This window comes from Ordospora pajunii (assembly GCF_021821965.1).
Source record: "Ordospora pajunii strain FI-F-10 chromosome Unknown Cg_02C, whole genome shotgun sequence".
Taxonomy (NCBI): Eukaryota; Fungi; Microsporidia; family Ordosporidae; genus Ordospora; species Ordospora pajunii.
The window spans coordinates 151,087-166,847 of NW_026848119.1; the positions used below are offsets into that span (position 1 = coordinate 151,087).

At 42.8% G+C, this 15,761-nt stretch overlaps 18 protein-coding genes across 18 annotated transcripts; 7 read left to right on the plus strand and 11 right to left on the minus strand.

The window, feature by feature from the left end:
• Positions 1-202: 202 nt before the first annotated feature.
• On the minus strand, positions 203-1,387 carry HK407_02g04480 (transmembrane aminoacid transporter protein; the record flags this gene model as incomplete). Its single annotated transcript, XM_060420443.1, has 1 exon — positions 203-1,387. The coding sequence occupies one exon, from the start codon at positions 1,385-1,387 to the stop codon at positions 203-205; it is 1,185 nt and encodes a 394-aa protein (XP_060277457.1).
• A 395-nt stretch (positions 1,388-1,782) lies between these two features.
• HK407_02g04490 (ATP-dependent RNA helicase) lies at positions 1,783-3,036 on the plus strand (the record flags this gene model as incomplete). Its single annotated transcript, XM_060420444.1, has 1 exon — positions 1,783-3,036. One exon carries the CDS (start codon positions 1,783-1,785, stop codon positions 3,034-3,036), a length of 1,254 nt encoding a protein of 417 aa, XP_060277458.1.
• A 147-nt stretch (positions 3,037-3,183) lies between these two features.
• Positions 3,184-4,464, minus strand: HK407_02g04500 (glycosyl transferase; the record flags this gene model as incomplete). The annotated part of the gene is made up of 1 exon (XM_060420445.1): positions 3,184-4,464. One exon carries the CDS (start codon positions 4,462-4,464, stop codon positions 3,184-3,186), a length of 1,281 nt encoding a protein of 426 aa, XP_060277459.1.
• Positions 4,465-4,568: 104 nt separating this feature from the next.
• Positions 4,569-4,991, plus strand: HK407_02g04510 (uncharacterized protein; the record flags this gene model as incomplete). The annotated part of the gene is made up of 1 exon (XM_060420446.1): positions 4,569-4,991. One exon carries the CDS (start codon positions 4,569-4,571, stop codon positions 4,989-4,991), a length of 423 nt encoding a protein of 140 aa, XP_060277460.1.
• Positions 4,992-5,008: 17 nt separating this feature from the next.
• Positions 5,009-5,437, minus strand: HK407_02g04520 (uncharacterized protein; the record flags this gene model as incomplete). Its single annotated transcript, XM_060420447.1, has 1 exon — positions 5,009-5,437. One exon carries the CDS (start codon positions 5,435-5,437, stop codon positions 5,009-5,011), a length of 429 nt encoding a protein of 142 aa, XP_060277461.1.
• Positions 5,438-5,506: 69 nt separating this feature from the next.
• Positions 5,507-6,106, plus strand: HK407_02g04530 (uncharacterized protein; the record flags this gene model as incomplete). Its single annotated transcript, XM_060420448.1, has 1 exon — positions 5,507-6,106. The coding sequence occupies one exon, from the start codon at positions 5,507-5,509 to the stop codon at positions 6,104-6,106; it is 600 nt and encodes a 199-aa protein (XP_060277462.1).
• Positions 6,107-6,140: 34 nt separating this feature from the next.
• Positions 6,141-6,794, minus strand: HK407_02g04540 (ribosomal protein S3; the record flags this gene model as incomplete). The annotated part of the gene is made up of 1 exon (XM_060420449.1): positions 6,141-6,794. The coding sequence occupies one exon, from the start codon at positions 6,792-6,794 to the stop codon at positions 6,141-6,143; it is 654 nt and encodes a 217-aa protein (XP_060277463.1).
• Positions 6,795-7,049: 255 nt separating this feature from the next.
• HK407_02g04550 (RIO protein kinase) lies at positions 7,050-7,991 on the minus strand (the record flags this gene model as incomplete). Its single annotated transcript, XM_060420450.1, has 1 exon — positions 7,050-7,991. One exon carries the CDS (start codon positions 7,989-7,991, stop codon positions 7,050-7,052), a length of 942 nt encoding a protein of 313 aa, XP_060277464.1.
• Positions 7,992-8,042: 51 nt separating this feature from the next.
• Positions 8,043-9,080, minus strand: HK407_02g04560 (uncharacterized protein; the record flags this gene model as incomplete). Its single annotated transcript, XM_060420451.1, has 1 exon — positions 8,043-9,080. One exon carries the CDS (start codon positions 9,078-9,080, stop codon positions 8,043-8,045), a length of 1,038 nt encoding a protein of 345 aa, XP_060277465.1.
• A 90-nt stretch (positions 9,081-9,170) lies between these two features.
• HK407_02g04570 (ribosomal protein S28) lies at positions 9,171-9,374 on the minus strand (the record flags this gene model as incomplete). The annotated part of the gene is made up of 1 exon (XM_060420452.1): positions 9,171-9,374. One exon carries the CDS (start codon positions 9,372-9,374, stop codon positions 9,171-9,173), a length of 204 nt encoding a protein of 67 aa, XP_060277466.1.
• A 47-nt stretch (positions 9,375-9,421) lies between these two features.
• On the plus strand, positions 9,422-9,940 carry HK407_02g04580 (uncharacterized protein; the record flags this gene model as incomplete). The annotated part of the gene is made up of 1 exon (XM_060420453.1): positions 9,422-9,940. The coding sequence occupies one exon, from the start codon at positions 9,422-9,424 to the stop codon at positions 9,938-9,940; it is 519 nt and encodes a 172-aa protein (XP_060277467.1).
• A 75-nt stretch (positions 9,941-10,015) lies between these two features.
• HK407_02g04590 (uncharacterized protein) lies at positions 10,016-10,516 on the minus strand (the record flags this gene model as incomplete). Its single annotated transcript, XM_060420454.1, has 1 exon — positions 10,016-10,516. One exon carries the CDS (start codon positions 10,514-10,516, stop codon positions 10,016-10,018), a length of 501 nt encoding a protein of 166 aa, XP_060277468.1.
• A 99-nt stretch (positions 10,517-10,615) lies between these two features.
• Positions 10,616-11,029, minus strand: HK407_02g04600 (uncharacterized protein; the record flags this gene model as incomplete). The annotated part of the gene is made up of 1 exon (XM_060420455.1): positions 10,616-11,029. The coding sequence occupies one exon, from the start codon at positions 11,027-11,029 to the stop codon at positions 10,616-10,618; it is 414 nt and encodes a 137-aa protein (XP_060277469.1).
• Positions 11,030-11,100: 71 nt separating this feature from the next.
• Positions 11,101-12,000, plus strand: HK407_02g04610 (acetyltransferase; the record flags this gene model as incomplete). The annotated part of the gene is made up of 1 exon (XM_060420456.1): positions 11,101-12,000. One exon carries the CDS (start codon positions 11,101-11,103, stop codon positions 11,998-12,000), a length of 900 nt encoding a protein of 299 aa, XP_060277470.1.
• A 24-nt stretch (positions 12,001-12,024) lies between these two features.
• HK407_02g04620 (putative endochitinase) lies at positions 12,025-13,638 on the minus strand (the record flags this gene model as incomplete). Its single annotated transcript, XM_060420457.1, has 1 exon — positions 12,025-13,638. One exon carries the CDS (start codon positions 13,636-13,638, stop codon positions 12,025-12,027), a length of 1,614 nt encoding a protein of 537 aa, XP_060277471.1.
• Positions 13,639-13,863: 225 nt separating this feature from the next.
• HK407_02g04630 (uncharacterized protein) lies at positions 13,864-14,796 on the plus strand (the record flags this gene model as incomplete). Its single annotated transcript, XM_060420458.1, has 1 exon — positions 13,864-14,796. The coding sequence occupies one exon, from the start codon at positions 13,864-13,866 to the stop codon at positions 14,794-14,796; it is 933 nt and encodes a 310-aa protein (XP_060277472.1).
• Positions 14,797-14,824: 28 nt separating this feature from the next.
• On the minus strand, positions 14,825-15,268 carry HK407_02g04640 (uncharacterized protein; the record flags this gene model as incomplete). Its single annotated transcript, XM_060420459.1, has 1 exon — positions 14,825-15,268. The coding sequence occupies one exon, from the start codon at positions 15,266-15,268 to the stop codon at positions 14,825-14,827; it is 444 nt and encodes a 147-aa protein (XP_060277473.1).
• Positions 15,269-15,355: 87 nt separating this feature from the next.
• HK407_02g04650 (ribosomal protein) lies at positions 15,356-15,742 on the plus strand (the record flags this gene model as incomplete). Its single annotated transcript, XM_060420460.1, has 1 exon — positions 15,356-15,742. The coding sequence occupies one exon, from the start codon at positions 15,356-15,358 to the stop codon at positions 15,740-15,742; it is 387 nt and encodes a 128-aa protein (XP_060277474.1).
• Positions 15,743-15,761: the final 19 nt, after the last annotated feature.

Consider the following 15,761-nt stretch of genomic DNA (forward strand, 5'->3'; position numbering starts at 1 on the left):
GTTCTGGAAGGCTCGTTACAGGCATGGGACATGATGCTCCCTGAGAGTTGGTGTTCTTGATTGCAGCACCATAGTTGCGGAGCGATATTTTTGTGTAATGTTTGTTTTTATTATGTCTATGCAGTGAGGTGCACGGATATGCTGCAGTTTCTGCTTTTCTAGAGTGCTTGCTTAAGTTGGTGAGCTTCTGGCAGCCATGCGATTACAGAGGCAGAGGCGAGCTGCTGAAAAAGATGCTGAGCATGGAAGTGAGGAATACGAGCATTCCGAAAACAAAACCGGCATATGACAGAAATGTCAGCCATTTTGATCTGTCAATGTCCATTCTAAAGTAGAGCATTGTTGGGAAGATCAGGCATATGAATGTTGATGCAGTTGCACCGATGATGGAGTATATTGTGCCAAGACCCATTCCAGAGATAGCAAGAAGGTAAGTGGACAATATTATTGCGGTGGTTGCAATGAACTCCATAAAAGAGTCGTTCTGATCGACTTTTGAGTTGAGAGAAACAATATTCATGAGATGCGATCTACATGGATTGACTTGAAGAGGATATGACACGCCCATTGCAAGCACATAAAGACATCGAACAACGAATGCAAGAAGATCATCGGGATAGTTTTGCAGGATGTTGTCTTTGATCGCTTCTCTGTAGAGAAGGTAGTTAAGGATGCCAAATGAGATATACAGCAGTGCAGCTGTGGAGGCAACCATGTATATGAGCTTTTTCATTGTTGATGGAGAGTTGTCGTCCATTTCTGACTGAACGGTAAAGATGTTCTGATGGCAGGTGAATGCAAAGACAAACTTTCCAAGGCTGTCCAGCCATGTATACGATACCGGGACGAAGTAGTCGATCTTTTTGTGGATTATGAATGAAGAGTATCTGTACCTGTATGCAGTGGCCATTATGACAATCAGGATGGCGATCACGCCGCAGAATGAGGTGTACTTGAGCTTGTCGAGCTTGCTGAAGTATGAAAACGGACCTACACACAGTATGAATATGAGCAGAGATATGCTTGGATCGGAAAGCACAGAAGATCCGAATGCGCTTAGCATGAGCGAAGGAAGGAGGTGGACTGTGATGACAAGATACGACAGTGCAACGCCGAAGCATTTAAGAAACACACAGAAATCCACGAGTACTGTCACATATGGCATGTTTTCTGTGGCCAGCTTTGAGAGTGTTGCCTGTCTTCCCAGGCTCTGACTGCATATGGTATACAGCACAAGTCCTAGCACAGAAAAGATGCCCGATGCCATTGTCAAGATGATTCCTGTAAGTATTCCGTATGTCTTGAATAGATACGGAAACGACAGGATTCCGCTTCCAAGCGTTGTTTTTAGCAAGGTGATGTATCCCGATGCCAGTGTTGTTGCCATGTTTATTCAATAGGTTGTTTGGATGTGCCTGCATTAATGGCTGTAGGTGGCTGATGTGACCTGGTGTTTCAAAGTGGATTGTTGTGGAAGTATTGGGTGTTTAGTGCTTATGCAGAAAATGCAACAAGTTTATTGAAACGAAGATATTTTGGCTGACCAGATACCGTATGTATCTGCTACTTTTGCAAGGCGAGTGTTAGCTTCGGTGATTCTTTTGAGGACCGAGTTTATGTCGCGTAGTGTTGATGAGGTAGCTCCAAGAGTGAATTCGAGCCTTCTAACTAGCTTTGCCTTCCTTTCCTGGATGGATGTGCTCATGCTGGGGGAGCCAGGGTTAACAGTGCATATGATAAGCAATGGTGTAAAGTGAATTATTGGAAAAAAAATTTATCCCCATGGCACAGAAATATCAAGAAGGAAGCGAAGATACAAGTATCAAGGATTTTGAAGATAAAGATCAAGAGATACAGATCAAGGTGGCTAACACGTGGGAAGATCTTGCATTGAAGGAGAAATTGATGAAAGGAATATATGGAATGGGGTTTGAAAGCCCGTCGTTTATACAGAAGACGGCAATACTGCCGATGATAGATGGCAGAGACATCAGAGCACAGGCACAGAGCGGAACAGGAAAGACAGGTGCGTTTGCAGTTGCGGCGCTGCAGATATGCGATGAGAATACTGACGAGACACAAGTGCTTGTGCTGGCATCGACAAGAGAAATAGCGGCACAGAATGCAAGAAGGTTTGAGTCGCTTGGATGCTACATGGGCATAAGAGTTGGGTTGTTGTCTGGAGGAAGCCCGGTGTTTGAAGACAAGGATATGCTTAAGATGAAGCCACACGTTGTGGTGGGGACGCCAGGAAGGGTTGAGCACATGATCAAGGATGGAGCATTGAACATGGACTATATAAAGCTGTTTATTATTGATGAGGCTGACGAGATGCTGAAAGCTGGGTTCCAGGAGGATGTGAAGAAGATATTCCGAAGCATCACGAAGAAGGATGAGGTGCAGATTGCGATGTTTTCGGCAACCTATGATGAGGAGGAGCTGAGAGTAAGCGAGGAAATACTGATCAATCCGGTGATTATTGATCTGAGGCACAATGATCAGACGCTTAAGGGGATCAGGCAGTACTATATTGACCTTAAGAAGGAGCCGACGTTCAGGAATGGCAGGGAGGAGTATCTGCTGCCGAAGCTAGTGACGCTGTATGACATATTCAAGAAGCAACGGCTTGGACAGTGCATTGTGTTTGTCAACAGTAAGGAGGATGCCAGGATTGTGTATGACTGGCTAAAGAAGAACGATTGGGAATGTGAGCTTATATCTGCAGAGCTGATGCAGACGGAGAGAGAAGCAACATTGAACAGGTTCCGGGAGGGAACAGGAAGATGCTTAATATCTTCGGGGCTTCTTTCTCGAGGGGTTGATATACAGAATCTTTCGGTTGTGTTTTGCCTTGATGTGCCCAATTTTGAAAGAAGAAGCACATACATACATAGGATAGGAAGGTCTGGAAGATACGGAAGGAAGGGGATAGCAATAAATATTGTCTATGAGCATGAACTGAAGAATCTCAGAGAAATTGAGAAGTTCTACAGCACCACCATCAAAGAACTTCCTGCAGATTTCAGTTTCCAATAAAGTGTTTGGCATGGTTATTTGTGTTTGAGGGTTTTTATTGCAATGCTGATTAGTTATGATATAGTTTATTAGATAGGTCCTATATGGTGTTGTGGGGTACCTATGAAATGCAGTAGCATTAGCATTAGCTGAAGTTGATTTTACACATTATTTAGATGTGCTGATTGCATAGAGAAGTATGTATTCGATGGTAATGAACAATCTGAATATGAATCCAGACATTCCTTTATACAGCCTTCGTCTCTGGATATAATTTGTTTTGGTGGCTTTCATTCCTGTATAGACATCCTCTGTCATTTCTGCAACTCTTCTCCAATTGTATATGCTCTTAAGTCGTTGGTTATAGTCATGCTTATCATGGTTATGCTTCTTCAATGCATTCAGCACATTTTTGGCAAGATCATGTGCTGTGAGCCTGCTGAATGTAATCATATCTGGGGGAAGAACCTCATGCACGCCTCCAACATTTGTGCTGACAACATGCAGGCCACAAGAGGCAGCCTCTACTATTGCTATGCAGAATGCTTCTGTCAGGGATGCATTTAGGAAAACATCTCCTTTTCTCATTATACTGCCGACCTGTTCATGGCATACATCACTCATCATATCAACCCTATCATACAGGCCGTGCTCGTCCAAAGCCTGTTCGATGCATTCTCTCATTGGCCCATCACCAACTATGATGAACCTTACATCTGGGTCCGCTTTGCATACGATTGGAATGGCTCCAGCAAGCAAATCCACGCCTTTTCTATACACAAGCCTGCATACAATGATCACAACCTTGCCATTGCGAGCCCTATCTCGATCTGGATAGAAAAGCTCAGAAAGCATTGCGTTTGGGATCACATGGATTTTATCGAGAGGAACGTGTGTTCTCAGATGTGTGTTTTCTTTTGACGTGTATGTGACGCAAATACACCTGCCAACACTTTTCAATACGAACCTACACAATGCATTCACAACAATGTTTTCGAACGGCCCCACCTCAAATATCGAGTGATCAGTTATTACTGTCTTCAGGTTCAATGTAATCGCATGGAACAATGCCTCTATGCACATGCTTGACATGGTTTGGTGCCCATGGACTATTTCAACTTCTTCCTCATCAAATATCTCTTTAAGCAGCGAGAAATTTGAGAAAAGACTGGGAAATGCAACATTCCTGCATACAATAGGAATGTCCAGGAAATATGTCTTGATGTTTCCCACCATTCTACATCCAACGTGGTCTCCTGCCTTGTGTGTAATCACAATGACCTTATGCCCCATCATTATAAGCTCTTCTCCAAGATACCTTATGTGTGTCTCTACTCCTCCATTTGACGGATAGAAAAAGTCGGAAACCATGGCAATGCTCAGCTTTCTTTTCATTGCCAAGGCTCTAATTGGTAGGGTGGCTGCTTGCTTGCATCGTAACTCTGCCATTGTTGATAGATATTTAATTCAGGCAAATATGCACATGCATCCAAACACATTTTGAGTATTCGTATGCCACAGTGAATCAGTAAAAAAACACAGCCCATTGAACTATGGAGGAAACAAAGCGTCTTCAGAAAGTTTATCAGCTGTTCACCGAGTCTCCGGCAGAGAAGGCACCTGCAAACAGGCTCGTGGACATTTTGAGGTTTGCAGGATACATTGTTTCTGAAAGCTACGCAAATGAGCTCACATCCTCCATTGCAGGCGAAATGCTAGACTTCAGACAATTGGTGGACATCTGTGAAAGAATAAGAGAGCGTGAAGTTACCAGAGACGAGCTACAGAGATCATTCAGAAAACTTGATCCGGAAAGCACATCATATATTGACACAGGCAAGCTGGTGCAAATTCTTTCATCTGGTGAAAACAAGCTTAGCCAGGAAGAAATTGTGGAGCTGTTGAACATTCTGAATCCAGATGGAGATGGAAAGATCTGTTATGACCTCATAATCAAGAGCATATTCGGCTATTAAACCTGCATTCTATTATATCACGTGGTGTCTATACCATCTTCTATTAGTGGTATTAGATGGAATTTAGCATTCCCTATGTTGTATGCTGCATCATCATGCTCAACAAGTATGGATTCGCCAACGAATCTACTCAGAAGTGGGTATAAACTACCTCCGACCTTGAGCCCACAGCTTCCATCCTCATACAAAACGATTTTTGACACCTGTATATCCTCAGGAATAGAAAGCAGGACAGCTTGTTGCTTTTTAAATGCAAAGTGGCCATCGCTTGTGCCTGCATCTATGGTGCTGGGAACGCTCCATCCCTGCTTCTTAAACGAGAACTCTTCATTCGCTGCCACATCTTTTGAAGGCATTTCGATTTGCACTTCCATCTCTGCTTGCGACTGAGGAAGCTTTGGCTCAAACACATACTTCTTTGTAGGCCTTCTCGGATTCATATTCATTTGCAACTGGGCGATGTGGGCGGCTACTATCGGGATATTTCAACCGATATTTCTATCCTTCCATCCAGCATGTTAGACATGGTAAAGAATGTCCTTCCCGGTGATGAAGTATATTCTGCAAGCTCAAGGGCATTGGGATGCAGCAAGGGCAAGGCAATTGTGGCTGGGAGTGTGTGCAGTGTTTCCGGACATGTTTTTGTTCTTTCAAAAACAAATCGCTACCAGCCATGCATTGATGATATTGTGATAGGAAAGGTTACATTCGTAAACCAGGATACATACAAGGTAGACTTGAATGGAATATCTGCGGCGCTTCCATCACTCAGCTTCTGCAACGCAACAAAGAGGAACAAACCTGAAATTTCGAAAGGAGATTATGTCCTATGCAAGATAGTCAAGACTGGGGTTGAGCCGCTTCTGACATGCATAGGAGATGGATTTGGAAAGCTGAACGACATGGTTGTTCCGTTTGCGCCTTGGAAGGTTCGCCAGCTATATATGGATGACACACTGTCGAAGATCGGCAAGAAGTTTAAGTTCAGAATGGCTCTTGGGCTGAACGGAATGATATGGATCGACTCCGAAAAGCCAACAGATACACGAGAAATCATTCATCTAATCAGCACCTCACAACAACCTCCGTCTGATAAAAAACATTCGTATAAGTAAATCCTCAAAAACATTTCAAAGTTTAGCTTTTAATTCAATTCTTAATTTCATTGGGCTCAAGAATGATTACTCTGTCTGGCAGATGATAATCCGGTCCAAGAATTCCCTCAGGATCGTATGGCAGCATAATACGTACCTGTATTCCAATAATCCCCTGCTTTGTTTGCACACTTGCATATCCTGTCTTGATGTATTCTTTGATGAAATCACCACTATGCATTATTACTCCTTCCTGGAACTTCACAGACTTTGCCCTTTGCCCCTTGACCTTCCCACTGATTATCACCTGGCATCCCTGTGCTCCCGCATACTTCACGGTCCTCAGAATCATGTTCACTGCCCTCTTGTACTGTATTCCAGACATGATCTTTTCCTTAATGCTGTTTGCCTGTATAAGTGCACAAAGCCCCTTCTCATGCACCTTTTCAAAAATAATCTCGACATTCTCGTCAGGAAGCTCAAGCCTTTGCGCCACTAGGTGCTGGAACTGCCTCAGCCTGATTTTCCTTTCCCCAATCGCCTCATGCGGCTTCAGTACCTTCAAAATGATCTTGATTGGTGTCTCGTGCATCCTCAGCTCCATCGAGCTGAATCCCTCGTTCGTAAGAGCTTTCTCAAAAAACTCATTCAGCTCTGCATTCGCAAGCCCGTTCTTTATAAACCTCTTTATGATCTGATCATCGCTCATTTGAGGGCAAAATTTTTATTTGCTCAAATCATGGCCTTAAATGTCGCATCCTGCACATCAGGCAGACCATACCGAGGATCTCAAGGACATCGAAGACATGCTTGAAGACACAATCACCGGATATAGCAATGCATTGGATGTAAGTCAATATTTAATAATTTCAGGAGTACAGGAACGAAGTCACCAGAGCAGCATTTCTTTTAGGCATGCTTAGAAACCTTTTTTCAAATAAACAATAATGGACCGCACAAGCTCTCAAACAACCATCTTGCCTATTAGTCCAATTAATTCCACCGATCCGTGTTGCTCATCTGCAGAGTCAACCTCGCCACTGCTACTATCTATATTTGTGTTGATCGACAGTTCTCTCAAAAACTCTTCATAGCTTGCATCTTCAGGTACGTAGTTGTACTTCCTTTTGAAGTATTGCAAAACACACTTAAAGTCCCTTTTGAGATACACAAGCGCTCTACTGTCCGTATTCTTAATACATTGCGGAAAATCTATCACCTTAATGTCATTATTGACCATAATGTTGAACTCATTGAAGTCTCCATGAACATATCCTCGGCTCCAAAGGTTCCTAATAAACTCAAGCATCAGCCTGCATATATGCTCTGCGTTTTCCACTCTTGTTCTGTACAAAGGCTGATACTCCAGAAGCTCCTGCACAATAACATGCCTATCGTGGTCTAGCACCAAGGGAACACACATATCTTTGAACATCTCCAGATACGCAACTTCTCTATCACACGACACTTTCGACATCATAAGCCAGTTTACCCTTTCCTTCACATATCCCCTTGCCTTTCTTACACTGCGGAAGCTTGTTCTTCCAAGCCTGTGGAACTTCAGTGCAACGCTTCTTCCATCATACACCCCAATATATATATCAGACTCCTTCCCAATCCCTATCTTGTCCCCCATAATCTCCAATCCCCTGGATCTTAGAGTGTTGATTGCAAGACAGTCAAGCCCTGAGCACGAGAGCTTGTATCCTTGGTCAATATAAGTCAAAAACTTAAGCTTGCACAGATCAACAGCATACTCCATAAAGCATCCCTGTATTCTCGACCGACTCTTCAGCATCTCAAAGCTAATTGCTGCACTATGACTTTTCATACAATCCTCTGCGGTCTTGAGAATCCGCAAGTGTGTCTTGGATAACGTCCACACGCCGTCCGTTACTAGCTTCATTCAGGGCATACAAATCCAAGCATATTCGTCCCTCCACTGCATTTGCAAATATTACAGATTGTACTTTCCAAGAATAGATAGCATGCGTATTTTACAAGGTTCATTTCTCATGTCACGGATGTAGTACTTCCTGGTATACTCGACTAGCTTGATGAACGGCCCTCTGCATCTTGCAAAAAGCATCTTGCCAAGAATCGAAAAGAAACACTCAACAACATAGCAAGACATTTCGTTCTGCTCAGAGTTCAGCACAGATGCAATAAAAAACCACGCCTCGTCGGCTTCTCCCAATATTTCCAATACTCCAAAGTATATTCCGTACATCCCACGCACTGTGTTTATTGTTGCCTTCATCGTAAACAAAACCACTCGGAAATACTCCATCAATTCAACTGTGAAAAATTTGCAAAAAAGCACAGAAAACTCTCTGTATGAATTTGGACATGAACTTACTTGTATCCTCCCCTGCTCAATAAGCTTCAATACAAATGTTTCGATAAACAAGTATGAGTTTGAATATTCACGCAGTACATTAAATATCCTGTCCACTTGCCCGACGTTTCCACTCACCTGAGACAACCTTTTGTTGATTTGCATCTTTATTTGGATTTGCATCGATCTTGGCATCACAAGCTTTTCCCTGCAGATACTCTCTTCTATCTCTACATACCTCCTGTTCAATATAAACCTGGATACAAACTCATTTGAGAAAATAATGTTTGTGCAGTATTCTTGCGATGCATCCAAAGCTACTGTGCTTTCAATATTTTTGTGCTCACTGGCTGCTCTTTCAGCTATTAGCTGTGCACTTTGCGAGTCATAGTTCATAGCAATAGCAGATACACAGCTCTCTACTTCATTGGCCGGTTCGTCAGTTACCTTGTTAAGATTGGCCATAATCACGTCCTCCTGTGCATATCTACTTAGCTCCTGCTCAATGCTTTTATTGGTCATTTCTCTCTGCTGAAGCAGCCTGTATGCATGCTGGCTTACCATTTCTTTACGCCTCCTTTCAATATCTCCGTAGCTCAGACATCCCCTTCCATCCTCATTGCTCCTGTCTCCATCATCGTGCTCACAGCCATTCATATTGGGGCCCTGCATTTCTCACTCTCCTTTCAGCCAAATACCCAAAACACATCTCTCTAGAAAGAACATCTCTTTATTAAAAATACTCGCTCATCTTGTTCTTCTGTGCTCACGCTCACATTCAAGAATCTCAACAATGTCTCCATCAAACACAGACCCCTTAACCGCCCTCTGGATAGTGCGTTTGTTGTGAAGCAGCTCAATCTTCACCTGTGTCAGCATTCCAGACCCACCAGTCCTTCCAAGTACCTGAACAACTTTTCCAAAATATGTAACCTCTGCGCTGGTGTCCATCCTGAATCAGGGATAATTTTTTCCTTGTGCAAAAACTCAGCCCCAGAATGCATCTTCCAAATAGGATTATCCCGATGCTAAGGCAATTGGATCAGCCCTCGGACTTCCAGCTGTACAGGGATATCTTGAAATCCAGTCCAAAGCTGCCGCCACACGAATGGGCCAGCCTGTGCAAGCTTGTAAGAACCACCAAGCTGTACAACATCCTGCGCATGGATTTGTCTTCAAGAGAGGCAGAAATACTTGGAAATGCACTGAAGAAAGCGTCTCTCAATAGAGTAGATGATATGATAGGCATAGTAATAAAAGCAAACTACAAAAGCTCATCAATACTGCTCAAGTACATAATTGAAAAAAAAAAGAAAATAGACATCAGGCCAATACAAAAGTATCTCGAGGAGCAGATAGCACAGGGAGATCCAAAACTTAAGATGCTCAAGGTTATTTATGCACTGCACAGAAACTATCCAAACTCAATCACTCCCGAAATTCTTGACTTCTGCCGTGCCACCGATCATCCTATCTGCAAAGAGATACTAGAATCATCCATGGATGTCATTGAATAAAAATCATTTATTATTTATTGAGCATCTTGTTCAATTGCGTGTCTTGAATGCCATAGAACACTCGTTCCAGCCATCTCATCTATCCTTTAAAGTATTCAGTCGGTTAATATTTTCCACCACTTCTTCTCTCCTCAATGCCAACTCATCCACATACTTTTTGAGCTCGTTCCTGATCTCTTCGTTCTGCCCAAATACACAACGAGAACCGGATGAATCGCTTTCGGACTCCTCGTCAAGACTTATGCGTGCTCCTGCATGCTTCGGAATATACATCTCGATTTTCTTCTCGCATCGCTGGATCTCATTATCAATATACACTTTCATTCTTCTCAGCTCATCAACCGTCGGCTCCAGAACCTTGCATGCTTTCTTTCCATCCATATGCACAGAGTGGTATCCAAAAAAATACTCTTGCCCGCTCATGTTTTTAATCTGCTCTTTCGCCTTCTGCACCTCCTCTTTTTGCTTGTTTATCTTCGCAAGCCTCTTCACCAAGTCTTTCTTCTTCTCAAGCTTACCATACTTCTGGCGTGTTTTCGGTTGCTTTCTTTCCTGGTACACTTTTTCTCTTCGCATCTGCCGGGCTTCCAAATCATTGCATTAAACATACCAATGCATCTTTACATTAAGCACTCACTTGCATTGCTAGCTATGCCTGCATCATGCTAATCATTCTCATGATCTTTTACTGCTCATGAATCTCTTGTTGCATCCTGCATGCGGACATACAAACTTAGAGTTTCCCTTTAAATACTTTAATGCTTCCTTCTTCTCTATAGCATGCCCACAATCTCCAAAATACGCATCAACTATCTCCTTCTGCCCTATGGGACATATCAATTTCTTCTCGACCTTTACACATTCAATATGATCCTTTATGCTCCTCATCTCAACAACATCCGGTCTTGAACATGCTCTTTTTTCTAACTCACAACGGAAGTCCTTTGCAGCAACAACATCCGGGTCCAGAAGTAGCTCTCGATGGATTGCAGCCATCTCAAACAGATCATAGTCTTTCTCTTGCGATTTAAATGCCATGCTGCACACTTCACTGATCAATTCCCTTCTTTTCTCAATGTACTCATCCATCTCAGGACTTTTGCAGTACACACTTATCAACACAGCAATATACTATTGCTACAACACAAGACACAGCCCATATGAATCTGCACCCGGATGATCTGGACATCCTTCAGACCGATCCTGAATTCAACTCGTATCTTCGTAAGCTACATAAGATACACAAGCATAGCACGGAGGTGCCTGAAATCGCCTTCGGCAAGAGAACAACAGAGGTAACACAGATGATGCTTGGAAACACACTGGTAGATTTCACATATAGGGTATGGCTGTTTTCAGACAGCGCTGTGATTTTCATATGCAATAAATGTCTGTTCCAATGCCACGACTCTACAGCAATGGGAAACCATAGGCATACCTGTACTGGGAGAATACCTGGCATGTGCATATACAATGATCATGTGGAAAACATAGCCGTAGTGGAATTAGATGGAGAAAATCAGCCTATACTGTGCAGAAGGATATGCATAATAGGAAAGGCATTCATCGAGAGAAAAACAGTATATTTGGATGTCAAGGGATATCTGTTTTACGTTCTTATAGTAGATGAATGCTTTGCAGGGTTTTTTAGTAAGGAAAAGGAAAGCTCAGAGCACAACCTGTCGTGTTTATTGGTGTTGCCCATGTACAGATCAAAAGGGTACGCCATTCTGTTGATCGACCTGAGCTATATTCTTGCGCCAGGATCACCAGAAAAGCCTTTGAGTAATCAGGGCCAAGCAGTATACAGAAGGTACTGGAAGAACAAAATCTTGTTGGCACTCAAGGAATTCAATGGATGTGAAATATCCATATACGAGCTGTCCTTGGCATCCAGGCTTTCTGTGGATGATGTGATTTGTGCACTGGAGATTTTGAATGTTGATCCAAGGCTGTTAACATATGAAATCGTGCAAAGAAGATGTGATTACCTGAGAATGTGCAAGAAGGAGTTTTTAATCTTAGGCCAGAATGTTAATAATAACAATACGCAAATGTAAAGACTTTTTAGTATATTTTCTTATTCAGTTGTAGCATCCGCTTTCATCTGCAGGATTGCTAACACTAAATGCCTTAACAAGAGCAGTATATATCTCAAATCTTCGCTTGCTCTTGTCAATATTCGAGCCTGTACACTCTAAAGCTCCATTGATTGCCTTTGTAGACGAACCATAGTGGTTTTCCTTTACGCCTGGTGCATTTTCCACATTTTCCTTCCAGAAGTATATGGAGACATCGGCACCAAGATTTGGATCCTGTGCAACCTTATCGGGATTTTCGTATAGCTCGTCGCCCAGCCCAAGAGCCTGGCTTGCTGCCTTGTAGTTATCTGGCCATGATAATTGTATGAACCCGCGCCCGTGATAGGACTTTCCTGATGCGCCTGTTCCATACTGGCCAGCACAGCTCGTACCACCAGCACATGCTATTTCCTCTATGTACTGATATCCTCCTGACTCGTGTGCACACTGTGACAAAAACATGACTGCATTGTTCAGTTCTGTGAATTTCGAGTTTACTCTACTGACAACGGCATCAACGAATTCTGGGTTTGGAGCAAAGCTTAGCTTTTTCAGTTCCTCTATCAACTTTTCTGAGGTTATATTTACATTTCCTCCAGATGACGGTGTACTGGGCTTGCTAGTGGATGTACCATTAGATGAGGATGCATCAGGCATAGATGATTTGGAATCTGATGTACTAGGTGTTGACTGAGATGGTGGATTTGGTGTGCTAGGTGCAGGCTGAGATGTATTGGAATTCGATGTAGGTTGAGTTAGCACAGGATTAGGCGATGCAGGCTGAGATGGAATGTCAACAGAGGGTTGTTGGCTGGGTGTGCTAGGTACGGGTGCCGATGGTTGCTGGCTCATCGATCCTGTGCTATTAGGAGCACTAAGATTTGCTGTTGATGGCTCAGCTGCATTGCCTTTGTTTTGATTGTTGCTGCTAGGCAAAGATGGCTGACTAGGAGGAGTAGTAGATTGATCAATAAGCCTAACGCTTGGCTCAACTTGATTTGAAACATACTCCAGCTTGATTTCAGATGGCGCCTGCTTCTGAACAATCATTTTTGTGATAGTTACTGTCGAAGGCTCTCCTCCGTTGTATATTGTTCGTGTGATTGTCCTTGTGTTGCTTCGTAATCTTGGAGAAACGTTGTGCTTTGTTCCCAGCCGCTTATTCCTGGCTGGCCTTGGTATGTCGTTATCTCTGTTATTTGCATCTTCCTCATCCTTGGTATTTTCGTGTGATTGATCATCGTGGCCATTTTCTTTAGTGTTAGCTTGGCTGTCATCATTGTCAAGATCATTGGCATTGCTTCTATTCTTCTCATGTTCTGAATTCCTATCATCATGCTTATAATCCTGATTGGCAACCTCAGAATCCGGCTCTGCATCGCTGGGATGCGAATTAAGGTCATGCTTCTGATGGAAATCGTCTGTATTTTTACTCTTACTTGCACATGTTACGTTTTCGCCAACCACCTTGCATTTAGAATCAGCTGGGCAGTCAATAACAGCCCATTGCTTGTTCATTCCACAGACACGAAGAGTATTTCCTACACACTCTGCAGAGCCAGGAACACACGAATTCTTTGCATTCACAAGTGCAATACCAGCAAGAAGCAGCAGCATCTATATTTGCGACAATGCCCAATGCATTAATAACCAGAAATCCAAAACCTTTGTTTCATTCTGGATAGTCTTAATAAACAACTCAAATAGCCAAGCATTAAGGATAATTGATGAATACCATATCATGTTTTAACTGTATATGCAATAAACAATCAAAATATGCACAAATGCCATGCAGCTCCAGAATAACGGTGATCGTACATATTGAGTACCGCCGCAACCCTAATGGATCTGCTTGTGAATAAATATCGTCCTAAGGATGTGCAGGAAGTGGTTGGGAATCCCCAAACGGTGGAAATGATCTCGCTGATAGTGCAAAGCAATGACATGCCGCATCTTCTATTTACGGGCCCGCCAGGAACCGGAAAGACAACATGTGCAAAGATGCTAGCAAAGACACTTCTTGCCAATAATCCAGAAGGACTGCTGGAACTGAATGCATCAGATGAGAGAGGAATAGACACAGTTAGGACAACAATAAAAAGTTTTGCTCAGCGTAAGATAAGCAACTGTGTTTTTAAAATAATCATACTTGACGAGGCAGACTCAATGACCACTGCAGCTCAGCAAGCAATGCGTAGGATCATGGAGATCCACAGCAACGACTGCAGGTTCATATTGATATGCAATGCTTTTGCAAAGATCTTTGAGCCGATCCAAAGCAGATGTGCAGTGTTAAAGTTCGACAAGATCGATCGATCGATTGTTTTCAGTAGGCTTAGGGAGATATCGAAGTATGAAGCAATCAATATAACCGAGGAAGCTTTGGGTCTGCTTGCCGACCTCAGCGATGGCGATATGCGGCAGGCATTAAACATCCTTCAGGCATGCATCAATGTATCTTTTCCAATAGATCAAAAATTCATTATCAAGATAATAGGGCTTCCATCTCCAAGAAGAATTGAGGGCATACTGAGAAGACTTTTGAAGAACGACATTGAAAACGCAATTGCTGAGTTTAATGCAGTATGGAACGAAGGATTTGATGCGACAGACCTGATGGGCTCGTTTTTCAAAGCATGCAAAAAGATTGAGAATTACGAGCTACTGAAGATAGTTGGGCTAGCAACAATGCGAATTTCCGAAGGAGTAGACTCCAAGACGCAGTTTTATGGGCTATTCAATGACATTGTGTGTATAGGTGCTCGTAATGCTTAGAAAAGCCTGTCTTATTTATTATTTATATTTAATTCGGAAGATAGATCTTGATTTCCGACGGATTGCCATTTAATACAATGACGTTTCGTTCTTTGGCTTTGTTAGCATCGCATGATCCGAAATAAACAAGTTTGATGTCGAATCCTTTTGTTTCAGGATGCTTACAGGCATCGTTCAGGTCCTTGAGAAAGAAAAAGTATGTTGCCGAGACATCATCGATTCCATACTTCTCAAGAAAGCACCCGTCCTTTTCAATTACATCGTGTATTGTAATGGATTCATACATGGCCTTGTAGCTTTCCAATGTTGGGACGGTTTTGCCATTGATTCCAAGCAGCGAATTCAATGTTGTTGTTTTTCCACATCCTCTTGGGCCAACAAACTTCACGATCCTTGAGCCCTTTCTGTTTCGCACACTCATAAAGAGCACGTATGCAAACGTCAATACAATCAGAAAAAAAACAAAGATCATGGGGTGAGAACAAGTAGGATATTCATGCTACGTGTGCATTTGTCACGGCATACACAACAATTATGGATAAAAAATTTGCCCCTAAAGATGAGTGCAGGGCTGGCGAACATGTGCAAGGCAATCAATAATGCCAGTAGAGCAGGCAAACGACAACTTATTCTGAGGGCTGACTCTAAGGAAATGCGCACGTTTCTCACACAGATGCTGAAACATGGGTATATCTCCGGTTTTTCGTACATCAAAGACAAAATGAAAGGCAAAAGCATCATCGACCTCAATGGAAGGCTGAACAGGTGCGCAGCAATCTGTCCGAATTACAGAGTTGGCATTGACAGTATTGAAGACTTCCGCTCAAGGCTTCTTCCTGCCAGGCAGTTTGGTCACGTGCTTTTCAGTACATCAAAGGGTGTTCTTGATCACAAGGAATGCCAAGAAGAAAACGTTGGGGGAGAAATCCTTGGGTACTTCTACTAAAATCCGCTTTATTCTCATC